The sequence below is a fragment of the Delphinapterus leucas genome, chromosome 2 (assembly GCF_059928025.1).
Source record: "Delphinapterus leucas isolate spDelLeu-1000000601 "Yukka" chromosome 2, BTC_Dleu_Yukka2, whole genome shotgun sequence".
Lineage (NCBI taxonomy): Eukaryota > Metazoa > Chordata > Mammalia > Artiodactyla > Monodontidae > Delphinapterus > Delphinapterus leucas.
The window spans coordinates 166,641,296-166,661,262 of record NC_143130.1 but is presented as its reverse complement, the minus strand read 5'-3'; the positions used below and the strand labels follow the sequence as shown (position 1 = coordinate 166,661,262).

Below are 19,967 nucleotides of genomic sequence, written 5' to 3'. Positions count from 1 at the left end.
AGTATTGGGTCCAGCCTAGCCTTCTCAGGGCTGACCACAGGGGACTTCTGGCCTATGACTCCATTTTTAATACTGATATTCTTATATTGACAACATGATAGCCCATAAATAGCTTCTCAGGAAAAAGCAAAATTGATCGTACATCATTTCAAATAAAATTAGAATAAAGACTTGATTTCTAAGACTCCTGGACTTCTGGAAAACTTTTTTTAACTGAGATGACTGAAATAAAAACTCCTGAAAAATAACGGAATGATGGTGTTTTATACACATTTATTTTAAAGCATAATATATAAGAAAAAGTAGAGTGTCTCACAAAGCATTTGATAAAAAATAGCTTTAAGTACAAATTTTAATCTCTAAAGTCTCTACCAAGGACAAGTATATACACTTTTAGTCATAAAAGTGCAATTTTAAAGGCAGATTTCAGACCTCTTAAGCTACATGATAGCTAATGGCCAGGACATTAAAAATGTGCATTTATAAAAATTTGAGGAAATTCATGAAAATGTTTTGTAAACATTATAAACAAACATCTACCATATAATGTGGGAGGTTTCATAATCTGCTTACAAATGTTTAAATCCTGTCTTTTATAACATTACCTTATAAAGTTATTATTATAAAGTTTTAAACATTCTGGTTTAGATTTCCTTATGTCACCTTCGCTAATATCAAGCACAGGTCTGTACTACACATATATATACACTACTTTTTCCCTTGCATAATGTTCCTCCCTAAGAATATCTTTAGTCTGAGGAAAACTCAGAGCATAGCAAAATGCTGCTTTAACTGCTTAATTAAATGTTGAGTGTCCACGTGATCTGGAAATGCTGCTTCAGACTTTTGAGCAGCAATGTAGCTCCTCTGTAGATCTCCCATCTGTAAGAAAGACCAGACCAGAATAAGACCACAGAATGAGAACCAGAAAAAAAAAAAAAAGACATAGTATCTGCACAATGTAGAAACCCAAGGTGAATTGCTTAATTGTGCTACTTTGATTTAAAATTTTTTTCACCTAGATTACAACTCAATCTTGAAAAAATATGAGAAAAGTAAAATAACCAATTAATAAATAATTTCTGCTCTATTACAGTTGTCTTGATATGAATTCATAAACCTGTGTTTTCTTTTCCTGTCACTGATAATTATCATAAAAATAAACTGATGTCTGCATGCTAAAACAGCCAGCTCAGTAAGAAAACTATTTGTAATGTACCACAGACAATGACATATTTTGATTAGGGTATTATCTTTTAGACAGAAAATTCAAGTAAAAACTATTGTATTTAAGATACAATAACATGCTCTGGGAGCTTTTAAATGGTTGCTAACACAGTAATGTTGGGCAGATAACCTGGTTTTAAAAGTTTATAAAGGACATATCTGATTTTCTTTTCTTTTTTTTCTTTTTTTTTTTTTTGCGGTACGCGGGCCTCTCACTGCCGCGGCCTCTCCCATTGTGGAGCACAGGCTCTGGACGCACAGGCTCAGCGGCCATGGCTCACGGGCCCAGCCGCTCCGCGGCATGTGGGATCTTCCCGGACCGGGGCACGAACCCATGTCCCCTGCATCGGCAGGCGGACTCTCAACCACTGTGCCACCAGGGAAGCCCGACATATCTGATTTTCAATAAACTTTGTGTTAAAGTCCAGTCCCCAAGGAAAACACACACAGTAACCGAATCCATCTGAATGTATCTTGATTCATGTATACATTTCTACAAAGAGAAAGCTTTTCAGTGTGTACACACCAAAAAAAAACAAAACAAATCTAGATCATTCACTTCTGGTAGTTTTTTGGTAACATGCATATGAATTAAAAACGTAAGTTTCCCTTTTTAAATCATAGCATTTCTTTTCAACATGCAATTTTCTCTTATGGAAATGTAGCCTTTGGCTTAAAGAAATATTTCATTTGCATTATATATTATTAAAATGTAATAATAGTCCTGAAAGAAAGTAATCAAGGCTTCTTTGTGGCTTAACTAAGTGGCAACACAGTGCAGTGGAAAATATGTGGGAATCCTTGGGAGCTGGGCATGAATTCTGCCATGGGACTCCAGGGAAGTCTTTTAAGTTCCAGAAGCCCTGGGTTCCATTAGAATATAAGCTGCATGAGGTACAGGTTTCTGTTTTACTCATTGCTAACATCCTCTGTGCCGACAACAGTGCCCAGTACGTAGCAGAGGCTCAACAAATGAAACATCAGTTGCATGAAAAAATGAGTAGGGGAGGTAAGTGTTACCTACATTGCAGGGTTGTTGAGAGAATTAGCGGTTCAGAGAGCACCTGGAACAGTGGCCCGCACTTAACACGCACTCAAAAATGACAACTTATGAATAACAGCTTATTTTATTTTCAAAACAGAAAGTGCAAATGACTTCACATTCATGCTATGAAAAATGATTTTTATAATGTCTTTTGGTCTATAAAGAAAGAGTCTTTACATCAGCAAACATTTTTAGCCATTTCCTTATCCTCAAAACTCACCTTCCATGTTAAAGTAAGGTTTCCAAGTAAAAGTCATTAGATGACTTTTGTTTGTTTCCTCTTATTGTTAAAATGGCACATGATTCCTTTTAGCTCTTGGATGTTAACTGACTTGTAACACAGTATCAGTGGTTGCATTTTTCCCATATTGTTCATAGCTAAAACAGCTTTCACTAATATCCCTAATTTTACAGCATCATGCCAGACTTGATGGCAATATGACCTACAAATAATATACAGGATTTCCTTGCTGCAAACGCTAATTACTAAATCCTTCCCAAACCAGGAGTTAATGAATAGTTTTTCAATGATTAAATGTCATATTTGAAAACATAAAATAATTCTTCTGCAATCTATAATGGTGTTAAGTTTAGCTAATATTCAGTGATAAATATACTTAAAGTGTATTAAACTGTCCCTCGAAGTGAAGACATATGTGTACATAATAATTAAGTGTTGAAAAAAATAATCTCTCAGGAAGTTATGGGTAGAATGTCCTTATTTAACTGCACATTTTTTTAAAAGCAAGAAATAAAAACAAACAGGTCAGATGATAAATTGACAAAGAAAGAGAATACCTTATCAGAAACTGTTGCAAAATTAAAATGCGGTTCATACATGTGGGGTGCTAAAGATGAAGCGGTTTGTAACAGTGCTCTTGCCTGTGTTAAAAAAAAAAGGAAAGAAAAGAGAAACCAAAGCTATATGAGCATATATTAGCACTGTATTTGTGATTTTTTTTGTTTATTTTGGTAAAAGAATACTTTACCCAGGATAGGACTTTAATAAACATAACCCTGTAATAAATAAGATGAATTCCTCATGAAATACAACTTACTGATAACCAGGAACTACCTATATCTTGCCAAAATTATATTAATAATAAAATGCTTCAAAATGTGGGAAAAATGATGGAATCCAAAAGTTATGTGAGAAACACTGATCTTACAAAGTTTATATTTCAGTATGATGTACAATTGAAAAATAATGCTCTCAATGCTAAAAAGTCTTATTAATCTAGTTTTTGTTGATGTTGATTGATTTAGTAGGCTTCTAATTACCTGTTCTCTAATGCAACAACAAAAACCACCAAAAAACCATTGTAAATTCAAATCCCCAATTTCTGTGCTGGATGACACTGAGCAAGCATTTATTATACTGCTGACCTGAAAATGACAACTGAAGGCGACTGAAAATGACAAGCTTTCTGTTCTCTAAAGTACTCAAAAGACAAAATTCACATCATTTTTTTGTCCCCTCTAGACTCAAAGGATCACACATTGCAGAGACCACTGAGAGACACGAGATGCCCGTACACTCATTGTTAAGATCACAAACTCAGCATTCCAAGCTGCCGAACAGCCTTTCAACTTGTAGCCGATCTTCTATGTATGACGCTGAGGACAAATTCTTTTATCTTTTTTTTAATGGAAAATAAATAATAGTTTAAATAGGATGGTGGATATTAATTTTTTTGTTTTATGATTTGCTATTTTTTTAAATTGAGCTATAATTTTTAATAATAATGAAACCCTTCACCAAAACATTTCAAATCAATTGTATGCTGGAGAAACTACAGTAAGTAGGAGGGAAAGAAAATCACCAACATGGAAACAGAGAAAATCATAAAGAACACTTGCTTCAGATGGACACAGGCAAAGTTCTATGACAGAACAAGTTCCCGGTTTAAAGTAGTTAGTTTTTGTTTAAAAAATACAAATCCATCTTATTTACTTCGGGAAAATTTTGTGAAACAAAGGCAGCATCCAGTGACGTTTCTTTGCTTGTTTTATTAAGTTTATCAACGTGCTTAGGAGACCAGGCTGGAGGTTAACATCCTGGCGTGCTGCTCACTACGTCTGTGACCTTGGGTAGTTACTTACCCTCCTCTAGTCTGTTTCTTCATCTGTAAAACAGAGAATGTAATATCTATCGATGTTGATTGCCATTAATATTGTAAGAGTGTATTCAGAATTTTAAACTTGTTATGTAAATAATAACAGTAATAATAATACAATTTATTAAGCATCTATCCTGTGCTTTTACTACACCAAGGGCTTTGCATGCACGATCTGCTCATCTTCACAAGGAGACCTTCGGGTCAGTACTGTTATTACCCTATTTTATTTATGATCCACTCATTCCACCAATACTAAGCACCTACCAAGTGTCAGGCAATGTTTTCGATACTGAAAATATAGCAGTTAGAAGACAGAGAAGGTCCCTGCTTTCATGCAGCTAGCATTCTACATTCTACACATAAAGATGAAAATATCTGGTAAAATGTTAAGTACTGTGAAGAAAAAAATAGTAGGAGATGTGATAGCACCTGAGGGCTCCTTTAGACTGATGTTCAAGCAGGTCTTTCTAAAAAGGCAGTAATTAAGCTAAGACCTGAATGATAAAAAGAAAAGAGTCATTTCAGGATCCGAAAGTATTTTCCAAAGGCACTACAGTAAGAACAGGCACTGCCCAGCAGCAAGCAGCTAATGTTTCTGGAAGTCAGTAGTGAAGGAGTAGTGGCAAAAGATACAGTCTGGTGGGACCCAGAGGCTAGATTAGGTGGGGCCCCGTAGGCTAAGGTTTGAAGTTCAAATTTTATTCCAAGTGCAGGGAGAAGCCTTTGGAGGATGCTAAGCAACGTAGTAATAAAATAATCTTGTTTTTTAAAAATATCCTCTAGGCCAGCGGTCCCCAACCTTTTTGGCACCAGGGACCGATTTTGTGGAAGACAGGTTTTCCACGGGCGGGGGTGAGGGAGGGGGGCACGGTTCAGACGGCGATGCAAGCGATGGAGGCGATGCAGAATGGCAGATGAAGCTTCGCTCGCTCAGCCGCCGCTCGCCTCCTGCTGTGCCGCCCGGGTCCTAACAGGCTTCAGCCCAGGGGTTGGGGACCCCTGCTCTGGGCTGCTCTGAGGGAGATGTATTATAGGGTGCGCCTACTTGCTGATGGAAGTGGAAACAAAAGCAAGAGCTAGGAGACCCTTGTAGTCACCCAGGCAGGAGATGAGAGCAGCTTGGAGAAGGGAGCTGGGAGGGGAGGACTGAAGAGGTGGGGGTAGAACTGACAGGGCTCACTGGACAGCACGGAGGCAAAGGGTGGCAGGGAAGGCACTCAGAAAAGACAGGTTTCGAGGGTGGGTCCTAGGATTTTGGCTTGAGCAGCTGGATGGCGGATGTGGGGCGGTGTGAGTGGTGGAACAGTTCACGAAGACAGGGAAGCCTGGGGAGGTGCAGATTTGTCCTAATAAAATCAAGTGCTCTATTTTGGATACTGAAAGGTTAAGTAACTTGTCCAAGGTCACACTGCTAACACGTGACAGAGCTGGGATCAAACCCAGGCCAGTCAGACTCCAGAACTCATTTTAAAATTATAATGTAAAGAGAGCTGCACGTGACAGCTTTTCTTTGAAGAAAGAAGACTGTCCACAGTAACCCAGTAGTTCACTGACCTGTTCGACATGGCCCTTCCGCATCTCCAGCACGGCCAGGTTGTTGTAGGCCTCTGCGTGGTTATTGTTGTTGACCAGAGCCAGCCTGAAGCACTGATGGGCCAGATTTGTATCTCCTATTCCCTACAAAAGAAAAGCACAAACTCGTACACACAAATCCATTCACTTCCCCCGCCACCTCCGTCCTCCTTTCCTCATACAAATCTTGTGGCCACCACAGACTAAACAACATAGGAACAACACAGGAGTCAAGTGTGAATTGTACACAAGAGGATTTAACCTAAGAAGATAAAATGAGCTGCAGTGACCCCTAGCAATCTCCAAATTGCTACAAAGACTGTAACCAAACCTGGATTTCCAATATCTGAAAACTTCTTCAAACTAACATGTGCCTACCTTCTCTATTACAGAAATTATATTACAGAAACACCATACCACAGCTACATGTCCCAAGTTGTACCAGACGTCAGCTATCTCTTCTTCATTTTCAGCCAGAGAAAGGGCACGTTCAAATGAGGTCAGAGTCATATCATACTGCTGGGCATAGAAGCAACAGAGCCCCAGGTTGTTGAAAAGCTGGCAGTTATAGACACCCATCTGCAGGAGTCGCCTTTTGGAAAAAGAGCACACATAGTTTGGTGTCAGACCAACTTTATAAATATTAAGACATATTTTTTACAAAGTTAGAAATGAATTCACTTTATAATTTTTAATACCCTCCAAAGAACATAAAGTATTATAGTAAATGAAAAATATTTTAGAGCAAATACAAAAGCATGTCTTTTGTAATGGTACTAGTCATAGGAAATGCATCCAGAGGCAAGGTCAGAAATAACTTACATCACTTTTTTTTCCCCCAAAAGCTTTGTTAGAGAATCAAAATAATCAATAAATAGTCACATAAAGTAAAACCCACACATTTTTGCCTCATACAGCTTTGGTGCTTGTAGGTAAATTTCTAAGAGCTTCTAGTCAAATTTGAGGCCTGTGTTTAGCATTTACCGCCAAGTTTTCAGCTGAGTTGGATGCTGTTTTTGGTTATTTGTATTGTGTGGTTTAGCTGCATCTAACGACCTCCGATGAGCTTCTACTCAGGAAGACAAGATTGTCAGAGGATCCCCGTGTTATCCACTTAGCTTTCATACTGCAGCTCAAGAACCTCATTTTGCTTCTATGTGTCATTAATCCCAAAGGATGAGAGTTCAAATAAGCATATGAAAATCACCCCAGCTGCCCCGAGGAACCCATGGGGGTAGGCGAGTGGAGTCAGCTGTATGTGCACAGGCTACATTCATATTATTGTTTTTTGCTTCAACATATATTTGGAAAGAACTCTTGTCAGCTGCCAGTTATCTCCTTGTATACTACCCAGGGGCTAAAGAGGAAATCATAATTTAAAAATTAATTTCAGGAACCATCTATAGGATAAAATAAGTACGTGTTCAAAGAACCAGTGAGAATAATTTGTTTAGATTTTGAAAAAATATTTGGACAAGAGTTGACAATACTTCACAAAACCGGAATCCTGTTTAAGGTCCTCATCAGGATTAGGGCCTGGGGCCCACTGCTCTTTGCAAATCACATTACTATTTTACCTTCAGGGTCTTGATATTATGTACAGTGGTATTAATGGAGGCAGTGATGTGGAAGTGCTTCTAGGAACTGTTAACCTGTTATTGGTGGATAACAAAACAGCCAATTTATACAATGACAAGGTGTTTAAAACTCAGGCAATTATCCAGGTGTGTTTCTGCAAGATGCCAAATACTTGTGCATTTCCAAATTATTAGATATAGCTTTAATATTCATAAAACATCTGGGTGCTTGAATTTTTAGTCTCATATAGACATGGCCTAAACATTATTTCTCTACATTTTCATCCCATCTTTATTACTGTTGCATCACTATTTCATAGGAAAGCAGTTCTACAAATTGAATGTAAAGTGCACCTGTAAAACCGGAGAGCTACTTCTGGTTGATCAGAGTAAAAATGGTTGCTTCCAATGCATGCAATGGCTTCCACATGAGTATTGTCCTGTTTCAAAACCTCTTTGTAGTATTCAGTGGCTGATGAAATGTTGTTCATTTCCTACTCTCCATCAAGACAGAAGAGCAATACTGTATTAATATTGGACAAGAAATTATTTTTATTCTGACTGGTTTAGATTATTTTATTCAATTAAATATTTATTAAGAGCCTACCATATGCCAGACTCTGTTCTAGGCCCTGGGGACACAATGTGAACAATAAGATAAAATTACAGTCGGCCCTCTGTATCTGCAGGTTCTGTAACCACGATTTCAACAAGCCACAGATCAAAAATTTTCAGAAAAAAATTCCAGAAAATTCCAAAAAGCAAAACTTGAATTTGCTGCACTAGCAAGTATTTATATAGCATTTACATTGTATTTATAGCTAGTTATATAGCATTTACATTGTATTAGGTATTATAAGCAATCTAGAGATGATTTAAAGTACACAGACGGATGTGGGTAGGTTCTATGCAAATCCTATGCCATTTTATATAAGGGCCTTGAGCGTCCATGGATTTTGGCAACCAAGGGGTCCTGGAACCAATCCCCCCTGGATACGGAAAGACGGCTGTACTGTCCTCAAGGAGGTTACATCTGGTAGGAAGACAAACAAATGAACAACTATCTAAGAGGAAGTTCTTTCAGTTTTTCACCACTGAGTATGATGTTAGCTGTGGGTCTGTCATATATGGACTTTATTATGTTGAGGTATGTTCCTCTATGCCCATTTTCTTGAGAGTTTTTATCATAAATGGATGCCGAATTTTCTCAAAAGTTTTTTCTGCATCTATTGAGATGATCATATGGTTTTCAGTATTCAATCTGTTAATGTGGTGTATCACATTGATTGATTTGCGAATATTGAAAAATCCTTGCATCCCCGGGATAAATCCCACTTGATGATGGTGTGATCCTTTTAATGTATTGTTGGATTTGGTTTGTTAATATTTTGTTGAAGATTTCTGCATTTCCTCTAAGATCAGGAACAAGACAAGGATGCCCACTCTCACCACTTTTATTCAACACAGAGTTGGAAGTCCTAGCCACAGCAACCAGACAAGAAAAAGAAATAAAAGGAATCCAAATTGGAAAGGAAGAAGTAAAACTGTCACTGTTTGCAGATGACATGAGACTATACATAGAAATTCCTCAAGACACCACCAGAAAACTACTAGAGCTCATCAATGAATCCAGTTACATTACAGAATACAAAATTAATACATAGAAATCTGTTGTATTTCTATACACTAACAACAAACTATCAGAAAGAGAAATTAAAGAAACATCCCATTTACCATTGTGACAAAAAGAATAAAATACTAGGAATAAACCTATCAAAGGAGGTAAAAGATCTATACTTGGAAAACTATAAGACACTAATGAAAGAAATTGAAGACGACACAAACAGATGAAAAGATATACTATGTTCTTGGATTGGAAAAATAAATACTGTTAAAATGACTATACTACACAAGGCAATCTACAGGTTTGATGCAATCCCTATCAAAATAGCAATGGCATTTTTCACACAACTAGAAAAAATAATTTTAAAATTTGTATGGAGACACAGAAGACCCTGAATAGCCAAAACAATCTTAAGAAAGAAGAACAGAGCTGGAGGAATCATACTTCAGACTATACTACAAAGCTACAGTAATGAAAACAGTATGGTGGACTTCCCTGGTGGCCTAGTGATTGGGATTCTGGGCTTTCACTGTGGTGGCCTGGGTTCAATCCCTGGATCCCTGGTCAGGGAAATCCCGCAAGCTGCACGGTGCAGCCAAAAACAACAACAACAAACAAACAAAACCAGTATGGTGCTGGCACAAAACCAGACAGACATATAAATCAATGGAACAGAATAGAGAGCCCAGAAATAAAACCAGGTACTTATGGTCAATTAATCTACCACAAAGGAGGCAAGAATATACAATGAAGAAAAGACAGTCTCTTCAATAAGTGGTGCTGAGAAAACTGGACAGTTACATGTAAAAGAATGAAATTAGAACATTTTCTCACACCATATTCAAAAATAAACTCAAAATGGATTAAAGACCTAAATGTAACACCAGAAACCATAAAACTCCTAGGAGAAAACATAGGCAGAACACTCTTTGACATATATCGTAGCAATATTTTTTTGGATCTGTCTCCTAAAGCAGGGGTCCCCAATCCCCAGGCCATGGACCAGTATCGGTCCGTGGCCTGTTAGGAACTGCTCCACATAGCAGGAGGTGAGCAGTGGGCGAGTGAGCAAAGCTTCATCTGCAGCTCCCCATTGCTCCCCATCACTCGCATTACCACCTGAACCACCCCCCCGCCCCCATCTGTGGAAAAATTATCTTCCACGAAACTGGTCCCTGGTGCCAAAAAGGTTGGGGGCCGCTGTCCTAAAGCAAAGGAAATAAAAGGAAAAATAAGCAAATGGGACCTAAATAGACTTAAAAGCTTTTGCACAGCAAAGGAAACCACTGACAGAATGAAAAGACAACCTAATGAATGGCAGAAAATATATGCCACTCATATGACTGATAAGTGGTTAGTATCCAAAATATATAAACAGCTCATACAATTCAACATCAAAAAATAAGCAACCCAATTAAAAAATGGGCAGAAGACCTGAATTGATATTTTTCCAAAGAGGACATTCAGATGGCCAACATACACATGAAAAGATGCTCAATATCATTAATCATCAAAGAAATGCAAATTAAAGCCACAATGAGATATCACCTTACACCTGTCAGAATGGCTGTCATCAAAAAGACCATAACTATCAAATGCTGGCAAGGATGTGGAGAAAAGGGAACCCTCGTACATTGTTGGTCAGAATGCAAATTGGTGCAGCCACAGTGGAAGACGGTATGGTGGTTTCTCAAAAAACTAAAAATACAACTACCATATGACCCAGCAATTCCACTCCCGAGTATATATCTGAAAAAAACAAAAACAAAAACACTAATTCAAAAAAATTCATGCACCCCAAAGTTCATACAATTGCTAAAATATGGAAATAACCTAAATGTCCATCAACAGATGCATGGATAAAGAAGATGTGATTATACACACACACACACACACACACACACACACACACACACACAATAGAATACTACTCAGCCATAAAAAAGAGTGAAATTTTGCCATTTGCAACAAAATGAATGGACTTGGAGTGTATTATGCATAATGAAATAACTCAGAGAAAGACAAATACTATATGATGTCACTTATATAGGTAATCTAAAAAATACAACAAACTAGTGAATATAACAAAAAGAAACAGACACAGATATAGATAACAAACTAGTGGTTATCAGTGGGGAGAGGGAAGGAAGGATGGGCAAGACAGGGACAGGGGATTAAGAGACACAAACTATTATGTATAAAATAAGCTACAAGAATATATTGTACAACACAGGAAATATAGCCAATATTTTATAATCATAAATGGAGTATAACATTTAAAAATTGTGAGTTATTATGTTGTACACCTATAACTTATACAGTATTGTATATCAACTATATCTCAATTAAAAAATTATATCTATTAAATTTATCACCAATTTCATCAATACTATTAGTATTATGAAAATGGTTTTGACCCTATAGACTCCTAGAAAGGACTTCCCCAGGAATCTCTGAACCACACTTTGAGAAATGTTGATAATTAGAATGATTTGGGGGCCTTTCTTCCCACTCATTCCCTCATTCCCATGAGGCAAATGAGTATGGCTGTCTCAGCCCCTTCTGGGTCTCTTTAGAAGTCAACTTTCCTATAAGATGCCCACATTCTCTGCCCTGCTGTGTAGAGCAGGCTCTCCTGGGTAGGGTACGCTCATGTCTGTGACAGGATGGATTAGTCTGTGTAACTCAGAGATAGAACAATATTAAGTCCTTTTGGTCATAATCTAGAGCCACATGCTCCAATTCTGCTTTTATCAATAATAAAATTAATGGTTTATCCTCCATTTATGTGAATCTTGTATCTATTTTTCAGTTGGTTCTCAAATTGGAGAAACAGGAGTGTTATTTATTAGTCCCATAAAACCCTGATATAACATCCACAGATTGATCCAAACTCATGCTTTATATATATATTTTCACATGCTTTATATTTGAAATTCTTATTCAAAGTGCTTCCAGGATTTGGTTCCTAAAGAGAAGAGGCTTTTTCATTCATTGCTTATAGCTGAAAAATAACTAAACTTTTTTCAAAACACAGGGATGTTGATACATTTGTTAGTTAACTCTGAGTTAATTTTCTCCTGAATTCTACACTGCTTTTATACACAACTATTCCATGTTCTTAATATTTTAAGAACATAAGAACCAATTGAAAAGTATAAAAAATAATTTCAATAGAAGTATATTTTCTATTTTTTGGTAAAACAAAAGCCTTGTAAAACTAAAAGGAAACAACAAATGAGTATCTGAACTCATCACCCTGTAATCCCCACCCCTATACGTACAATAAGTCCTTCCCTGACATGGGCTGTTTGTGTCCTCCCAAAATGCATATTGAAGCCCTAATCCCCAATGTGATAGTATTTAGAGGTGGAACCTTTGGGAAGTAATTAAGACATGAGTGTGGAGCCCTCATAATTGGGATTAATGCCCTTAAAGAAGAGACACCTGAGAGATGATCTCTCTCTCCACCATGTAAGGATAGAGCAAGAAGGTATCCAGACCAGGAGGATCCCTCACTAGGAACTGAAATGGCCAGCACCTTGATCTTGACTTCCTAGCCTCCAGAGCTGTGAGAAATAAATTTCTGTTGTTTAAGTCACCCAGGTTATGGTATTTTGTTATAGTAGCCCGAGCAGACTAAGACTTTCTCCTTCCAAAGAATAATCTTCACACTCAGGATGTGACCTGACCAGTGAGCCTTAATGGCCCCATGAACCATGGGGCCCCCTGAACATGACTTATCTGGTTTCCAGGGCAACAGCACCCCACAGTACAAGGCTTCATTCAGTGTTACAGCTGCCAAACTTGGTGTATTAGTCTGCTTGGGCTGCCATAACAAAATACCATAGACCGAGCGGCTTAAACAATAGAAGTTTATTTTCTCACAGTTCTAGAGGCTAGAAGTCCAAGATCATGGTGTCAGCATGGTCGAGTTCTAGTGAGGACTGTCTTCCTGGCTTGCACCTTCTCACGGTGTCCTCTCATGAGAGAGAGAGAAACAGAGACAGAGAGAGAGGGTTCAAGTGCTTTCTGTTGTCTCATCTTATAAGGGCACTAATCTCATCACAAGGGCCCTATCCTCGTGAGCTCACCTAATCCTAATTATCTCCCAAAGGCCCTATCTCTAAATACCCTCACATTGGGGGTTAGGGCTTCAACATATGAATTGGGAGGTAGGGGGAGGGGACATAACTCAGTCTGAAACAGGTGGTAATGTCCAATTCAAAGAAGACTCCAGCCTCAATGGTCAATTGTTTCAAGGCTTTCAGTTCTATAAAATTACTTTAGTAGTCTGTATCTGTTAATCCCATACTCCTAATTTGTTCCTCCCCCAGTCCCTCTCCCCTTTGGTAACCCTAAGTCTGTCTTCTATGTCTGTGAGTCTGTTTCTGTTTTGTACACCTGAAATTAAGACAATATTGTAAATCAACTATACTTCAATAAAAAAGAAAAAAAAGAACATCTTAGAATGTTTGTATACTTGATTGATGGGCATGGACTTAATTTATGTATTCTCTAGGAATTTTAGACTGAAACTAACATGTTTTTGACAACCTTACATGCAGTTTTTCAAACTTGTTATTATAAAACACGTGCTGGTGTTAAATAAATTTAAATGCATGTTTAAAAATCTCATAAGTAATTACAAATAGCCTCTAAATGGCTTGTACCAATGTACACTTCCAGCAACAATGTTCATACATGACCTCTGTTCCTCCACACCCTTGACAACCTTAAATGCCACGGAACTTATTCATCTTTGTTAACCTGATTAAGTAAAAAATGACATTATTGTTTGAATTTTTATTTCTTTAATCATTACTGAGGTTAGACATTCAACACACCAGGTATTTACATTTCTTTTTCTGTGAATTGTGGATTCGTGTCTTTTGCCAGTTTTCTTATCCTGTCTCTTGTCCTTTTATTATTGGTTTATGTGTATGAGGGGCTTGGATGGGAAACCACCCTCCTGGGCTCAGGAGAGCTGGAGACACAACTGTAGCTCGGGGATCCCTGGACACCGACCGTTTTCTCCTTCTGGATGCAATGAACCTGTGCTGATGCTGAATTCAGTTCAAAACCCAGCGAGGCCCTGTGTTTATAAACATTCCCTTCAGAGGAGAAGCACAGATGGTTTGGTTGAGTTGTTCCAGATGTGTGTTAACCGGCGCCGGTATGAAAGGGCAGCGGGGTAGCTGAAATGCAGCTGGGGTTTGGCTGTTGTCTCACCTCTGGGGGGACTTTACTGGCGTGCAGACGGTCAGCAGCCACTGTGTGGGCTGGAAGGACAACAACGGTCACACTGTGATCTCACCTCCACAACTGCTCTGAGGAAATACCGAGTTTCCGTGTTTACATGCTTGACCAAAATGAGAATTTATAAGTGTGTGACACATGCACAGGCATGTGTCTATGTGTAATTCTCCATCAATTGGAAACCACCTGAAACCCAGCAATTGTTAAGCAATGTATAAGCTGAGGAAATGAAAAGAAGCCCTTTTTTCTGTCCCAGGTATGGCAAATATGTGCCCTGTTTGATATTTTTACCTTTTTTTGTTTGGGTTTGCTTTTATTGGTATTTTTGTTTTTACAATATAGAAAAGTTAACTTTTACATTCTCAAATTTATCAATTTTTTTCTGTTATGGCTTTCTGACTTAGTATCATGTTCAGGAGGGTCTTCCCCATTCCAAGTTTATACAGATAATTCATCTGTATTTTCTTCTGGAACATTCATGGTTTTAAATCTTTGAGGCACCTGGTAGCAATGGGTTCTTTTAGTATAAGAAATCATTACTCATCCAGCTCTATTTCTAAACTACTAAATAATCCAATTGGTTTAATAGACAATCTTAGCACATAAATTTTCATATGTATGAATAAACACAGATTCTATTTTTGTCCTTTAAATAATATCTTCAAGCATATAAATGTCACTTCAAGTGTATAAACAACCGTGGTATCATTTAAGTGATTTTATAGTAGCTATTAGTGGTTATTTTTGAACCAATTCACAGAATATTAACTCTAATTAGATTTTTAGTTATTTAAAACAAAACTGCAAATAAGGAAGTGAATTTTGCAATGATCCTCAAACGCTGTTATACTTCAGAATCACCTAGTGAGCTTGCTAAGCAGACAAAAATCTACATCCCACCTTCCAGGACATCTGATTCAGAAGGCAGAAAATGGGCCTCACTCTCAAAACACTCCCAAAGTCACTTCTATTCACAGTAAAGTTCAAGGACCACAAGAATAATATTTCCTAGGGTAATGTTTCTCATTCCAAATACCTTTTAACATAGAACAATTCAAATAAGGTTTACCATACAAAGATTTCCAGTGTATTCCTTTTCTCCTTATGTGACAATGGATTGAGGGTTAATTACTAAAGTTTGTTCCTTAGCGTTGCAGCCTACACAACATATGCCTTAAGGGATTTCTGCATGTCTATCATACTTTTCTCTGGAGGGATTCTTTCCCTTTATGTTCTTTTTTTTAATTTATCACTTTCATTTCGGTCTTGTTTCTTCTAAATGAACATGTTGTGCTGCCTATTGTTCATTGCTTGTTCTGTACAGAAACTTGTTTAAAATGATTTATCCTTGCGAATTTTATTTGGTTGTGGTTTTAATTTTTCTTGGGGCCTTTTGTTTATTCATTTGAAAGGCAGACCTTTATTTGAACTGTTCTATGTTAAAAGATATTTGAAATTAGAAACATTTAAATCCCTATCTCATACCATTCTCTATACCTTCTATATGTTTGAAATACTTCATAATAAAAACTTAGGTTTGACTAATGCATACACTAAAATCTCTTATTCTGTTGGTAAATCACAGGCCAACAATCATAATTTTATAAACTGTTATCCTTTATAAGACCCCAAGGGACTATGACCTTACTTAAGTAGCATATAACCTCAATCTTACATCAACTTTTTGAAGGACATGAACCTTACCTCATAGATCCTGGCAATTCCACAAAGTAGGGCTACTTCTCCTGGAAACTTATCTAAGCCTTGTTTGAAAAGATTTAAAGCAGTCACAGGTTGATCCAATGAGATGTAAACCTAAAACCAAGATACATTTCGATAAAAGTACTGGTTCTTAAAATAATAGCATTTGTTATGACAAGTTTATAATTATTGCTTAGTAACAAATTATCTCCTAGATATTATAGTAAAAAAGTTTCAGAAATCTGTTGGATTAATTTCCAATAATGATACTATACTTTTATCTCCACACGTTGTATATGAAACATTCATTCATTTATTCATTCAGCAAACACTTACTGTGGACTTACTATTGTCACAGAGACTGGCCAGGACTAGAAAAGAAAGGATCAAGGGAAAATCTTTCTAGGATGGAACAGACATAAGTATATCTATAGGCTGGCACTAAAGACCAATTATGAGGCTGATTTTGAAGATGCTGGAGAAACAGGGGACGACCCATGGAAGAAGGTCTGAGAAGGAGCAGCCGGGGAGAGCCTCTGGAGATGGCGGTTTGGGAGAAGGACCCTCGGAAATAGAGGAGAAACAGATTTGTAGGGTACAGGGTCAGGGAGGTGAGAGGGTTGGCACTTGATAGTTTCTGCTTAATTAGCAACTGGAACATTAGCGTAGATAAACCATATACTTATTAGGAATTTCTAAAATAAGAGAATTATAGTTTTATGTATAGAAACATAAGATTATGACATTTTTTTCTTCATGATCTTGGATCCTCTGTTTCTTCCTAAACATGCAGATTGTGCTTTGAAGAGGCCCAAATGGATACACAGAAAACTGCTTGCAGTGTTTACTGCTAAAGTGTGCGATTAGAGGGAAGGGTATGGATGAAAACTTTTCAATTATTACCTTATATGCTTCTGAACTGCTTTTTAAAATATAGTGAGTATATAATTCCATATACTAAGTAATATAAAATATTTAATAATTTTTAAATTAACAATCTAAAATTTTAAGAAATAATGTGGTTCCTAAAATCTGCTTGGTCTCTATTACTGAGCAATAATTCCTTCACATATTAAAGAAAATAAGTAAATTGTACCTCTATATAGTCATGTAGGCAACAGTGGATTTAAACAAATCAATTTATGAAAAAATAGTCAAATTAGAACTATTAAATATGACTCTAGTCATATTTAACAATAGTTAAAAAGTACATTTTTTTTAACCACGTGGCAAGTGATTATCAATTAAGATGATAGTCAAATACTGTGACCTGAGTTATAATTTCAAGCTGTCAGAAAAGTTTACTGTGATGTTTAGAAAACTCTTTAAGAATTTTAACATATAATGTATAGAAGATACTTAGAACCAGATAGTTTCAAATATTTCTGAAAAACCACTATAAACATACTAAGATTATCACAGTAAGTTTATATGGTAGAACTTCCATTTTGTTTCTTTTTAGTATGCAAACCATATTTTTTTGAATTTTATTTTATTTATTTTTTTATACAGCAGGTTCTTATTAGTTATCCATTTTATACATATTAGTGCAATACCATATTTAGAAAGTAGTAGCACTTCCTTTTATAGCTCATCTTCTTTTCAACCTCCTTTACCACACTTTTTTTTTTTTAACCACACTTCTTAAATTTAAAAAATTCTTAAAGATATAGCAAGGTGATATCCTAACCACCACTTCAACAAATGTTTCTTTAAAGTAGCCTTGGTGAGGGTAAAGAAGTAACTTTATTCCAATACTGAAAATTCTAGGTGGCCCTTCATTTCTGTTGTGGTTTGTAGATGGCACTACAGGGCAGTAAGTCAGCCCTGGAATCAGAAATGCCTGAGTTTGAATGCTGGCAAATAGCCAAGTGAGCTTGAAAATATTAGTTACCCTCTTTAAGTCTCCCTTTCCTTAAGAGTACAAAGGAAATGTTAAAATCTGCCTCATGGTGTTGCTATGAGGGTTAAATTGCATATGGAACAGGCCCGATAGAATACCTTACCACTGAGTAGGTGCTCAGTAAATGGGAAATATTGTTTTTGTAATAATGGCACAGCCAAAGAGTGAAGGTCCTACATAAAAACAATCCCTGCTCTCTATAGTCTGCTTAGGCGGGAGACAAGTGTGCTGCAGAAAAGTGCCTCTCTGGGGCTTGTTACCCATGGGGGTAGTAAGCCTGTGGCATTTTCTTCTGTTCTAATGGGCAATATTTCAAAGGTGTTGTCTTATTTTTCACGGCAACCAATTTTTCCTGAGATCGGTATTCTCCGTATGTTCTCACATGTTCCCTTATTATAAAAAAAAGAAAAAAAAAAAACTTAAGTCTGAACACATTAACTTGTCAAATATTCCTAAAGAAACTGGTAACTCTCCCCATGCACTTGTCAGAATTTAAACATTTACCCTGAGAAGACAAATTCCACTCAAATTAAGAATACTTACTTTTGCCAAGTAGAGAAATGTATCTACCATTTCCTGCTGCTTCAGGGCTGATTTAAATTGTTTTTCTGCTTCACGATACATTCCTAACCTAAGAACAGCCATTTAAAAAATTAGACATTCAATTTAAAATAAATACTACAGCATTTATTCATACCTTGAGGATATGAATTAGAGACAAATTACATCTAAGAGTAAGCATGTAGCAAAGAAGGTGATGTTATACACACATACATATTAACATGTACGTTTATATAGTTTAGGAAAAAGATTCCTGTTTTCCCATATTCACTGCCTAATGCTTAAATGGTATGTAAAGAGTCTGTCTGAAGCCTAGTCACAGCAAGACTCATAGCTGCCAGGGAGCAAGGTCACACCAGTTCACCACCCAAAGAGCTTATGATCAGCTGACATATGTCACATGACCTCAATAAATGCTTAGAGCCTCCATTTTATTGGAAGAACTGAAGATGACATTTCTTTGAAAACATCTGCTTTGAGATAAAAGCCCATTTTTTTAAAGTGAGGTATAATGACATAAAACATTATATTAATTTCAGGTGTACAACATAATTTGATATTTGCATATATTGCAAAATGATCATCACAGTAAGTCTAATTAACATCCGTCACCATACATATGTTAATATAGTTACAGAATATATACTTCATTTTGTTAATATAGTTACAGAATATAGATATAGTTACAGAATTTTTTCTTGTGATGGCAACTTTTAAGGTTTACTTTCTTAGCAACTTTCAAACATGCAATACAGGATTAACTATTGCTGCAATGCTGTATGTGACATTCCCATGACTTGTTTATTGTATAACTGGATGTTTGTACCTTTTGACTCCCTACACCCACTTGCCCACCCCCTACCCTCCAGCTCTGTCAACCACCAATCTGTTCTCTGTATCTATGAGCTTTGTTCTTTATTTTTTTTAGATTCCTCACATAAGTGAGATCATACAGTATTTGTCTTTCTCTATGAGACTTATTTCACTTAGCATAATGCCCTAAAGGTCCATCCATACCATCGCAAATGGCAAGATTTCATTCTTTTTCGTGGCTGAGTAATATTCCATTGCATATATACATATATACACACACACATATATATATATATATATTATATATATTTCTTTATCCATTCATCTGTTGATGGACACTTAGATTGTTTCCATATCTTGGTTATTGTAAATAATGCTGCAATGAACATGGTGATGTAGATATCTTTTCTTTGAGTCAGTGTTTTCACTTTCTTCAGATAAATACCCAGAACTAGAACTGCTGAAGCATATGGTAGTTCCATTTTTAATTTTTTGAGGAACTCCCATACTGTTTCCCATATGGCTGCACCAACTTACATTCCCACCAACAGTGCATGAGGGTTCC

At 36.8% G+C, this 19,967-nt stretch overlaps 1 protein-coding gene across 2 annotated transcripts in view; it reads right to left on the bottom strand.

Annotated features, from left to right (window-relative positions):
• Positions 1 to 259: 259 nt before the first annotated feature.
• TTC8 (tetratricopeptide repeat domain 8) overlaps positions 260 to 19,967 on the bottom strand; it is a 51,092-nt gene continuing 31,384 nt past the window's right edge. For both annotated transcript variants that reach the window (XM_089908093.1, XM_022576327.3), the window contains 7 exons: positions 18,572 to 18,659; positions 16,129 to 16,239; positions 7,896 to 8,035; positions 6,382 to 6,556; positions 5,947 to 6,069; positions 3,071 to 3,154; positions 260 to 882 (listed from right to left, as the gene is read on the bottom strand). In XM_089908093.1, the coding sequence (XP_089764219.1) occupies positions 766 to 882; positions 3,071 to 3,154; positions 5,947 to 6,069; positions 6,382 to 6,556; positions 7,896 to 8,035; positions 16,129 to 16,239; positions 18,572 to 18,659 (838 nt within the window). In that variant the 3' untranslated portion in view covers positions 260 to 765. The remainder of the gene's footprint in view (positions 883 to 3,070; positions 3,155 to 5,946; positions 6,070 to 6,381; positions 6,557 to 7,895; positions 8,036 to 16,128; positions 16,240 to 18,571; positions 18,660 to 19,967) is intronic.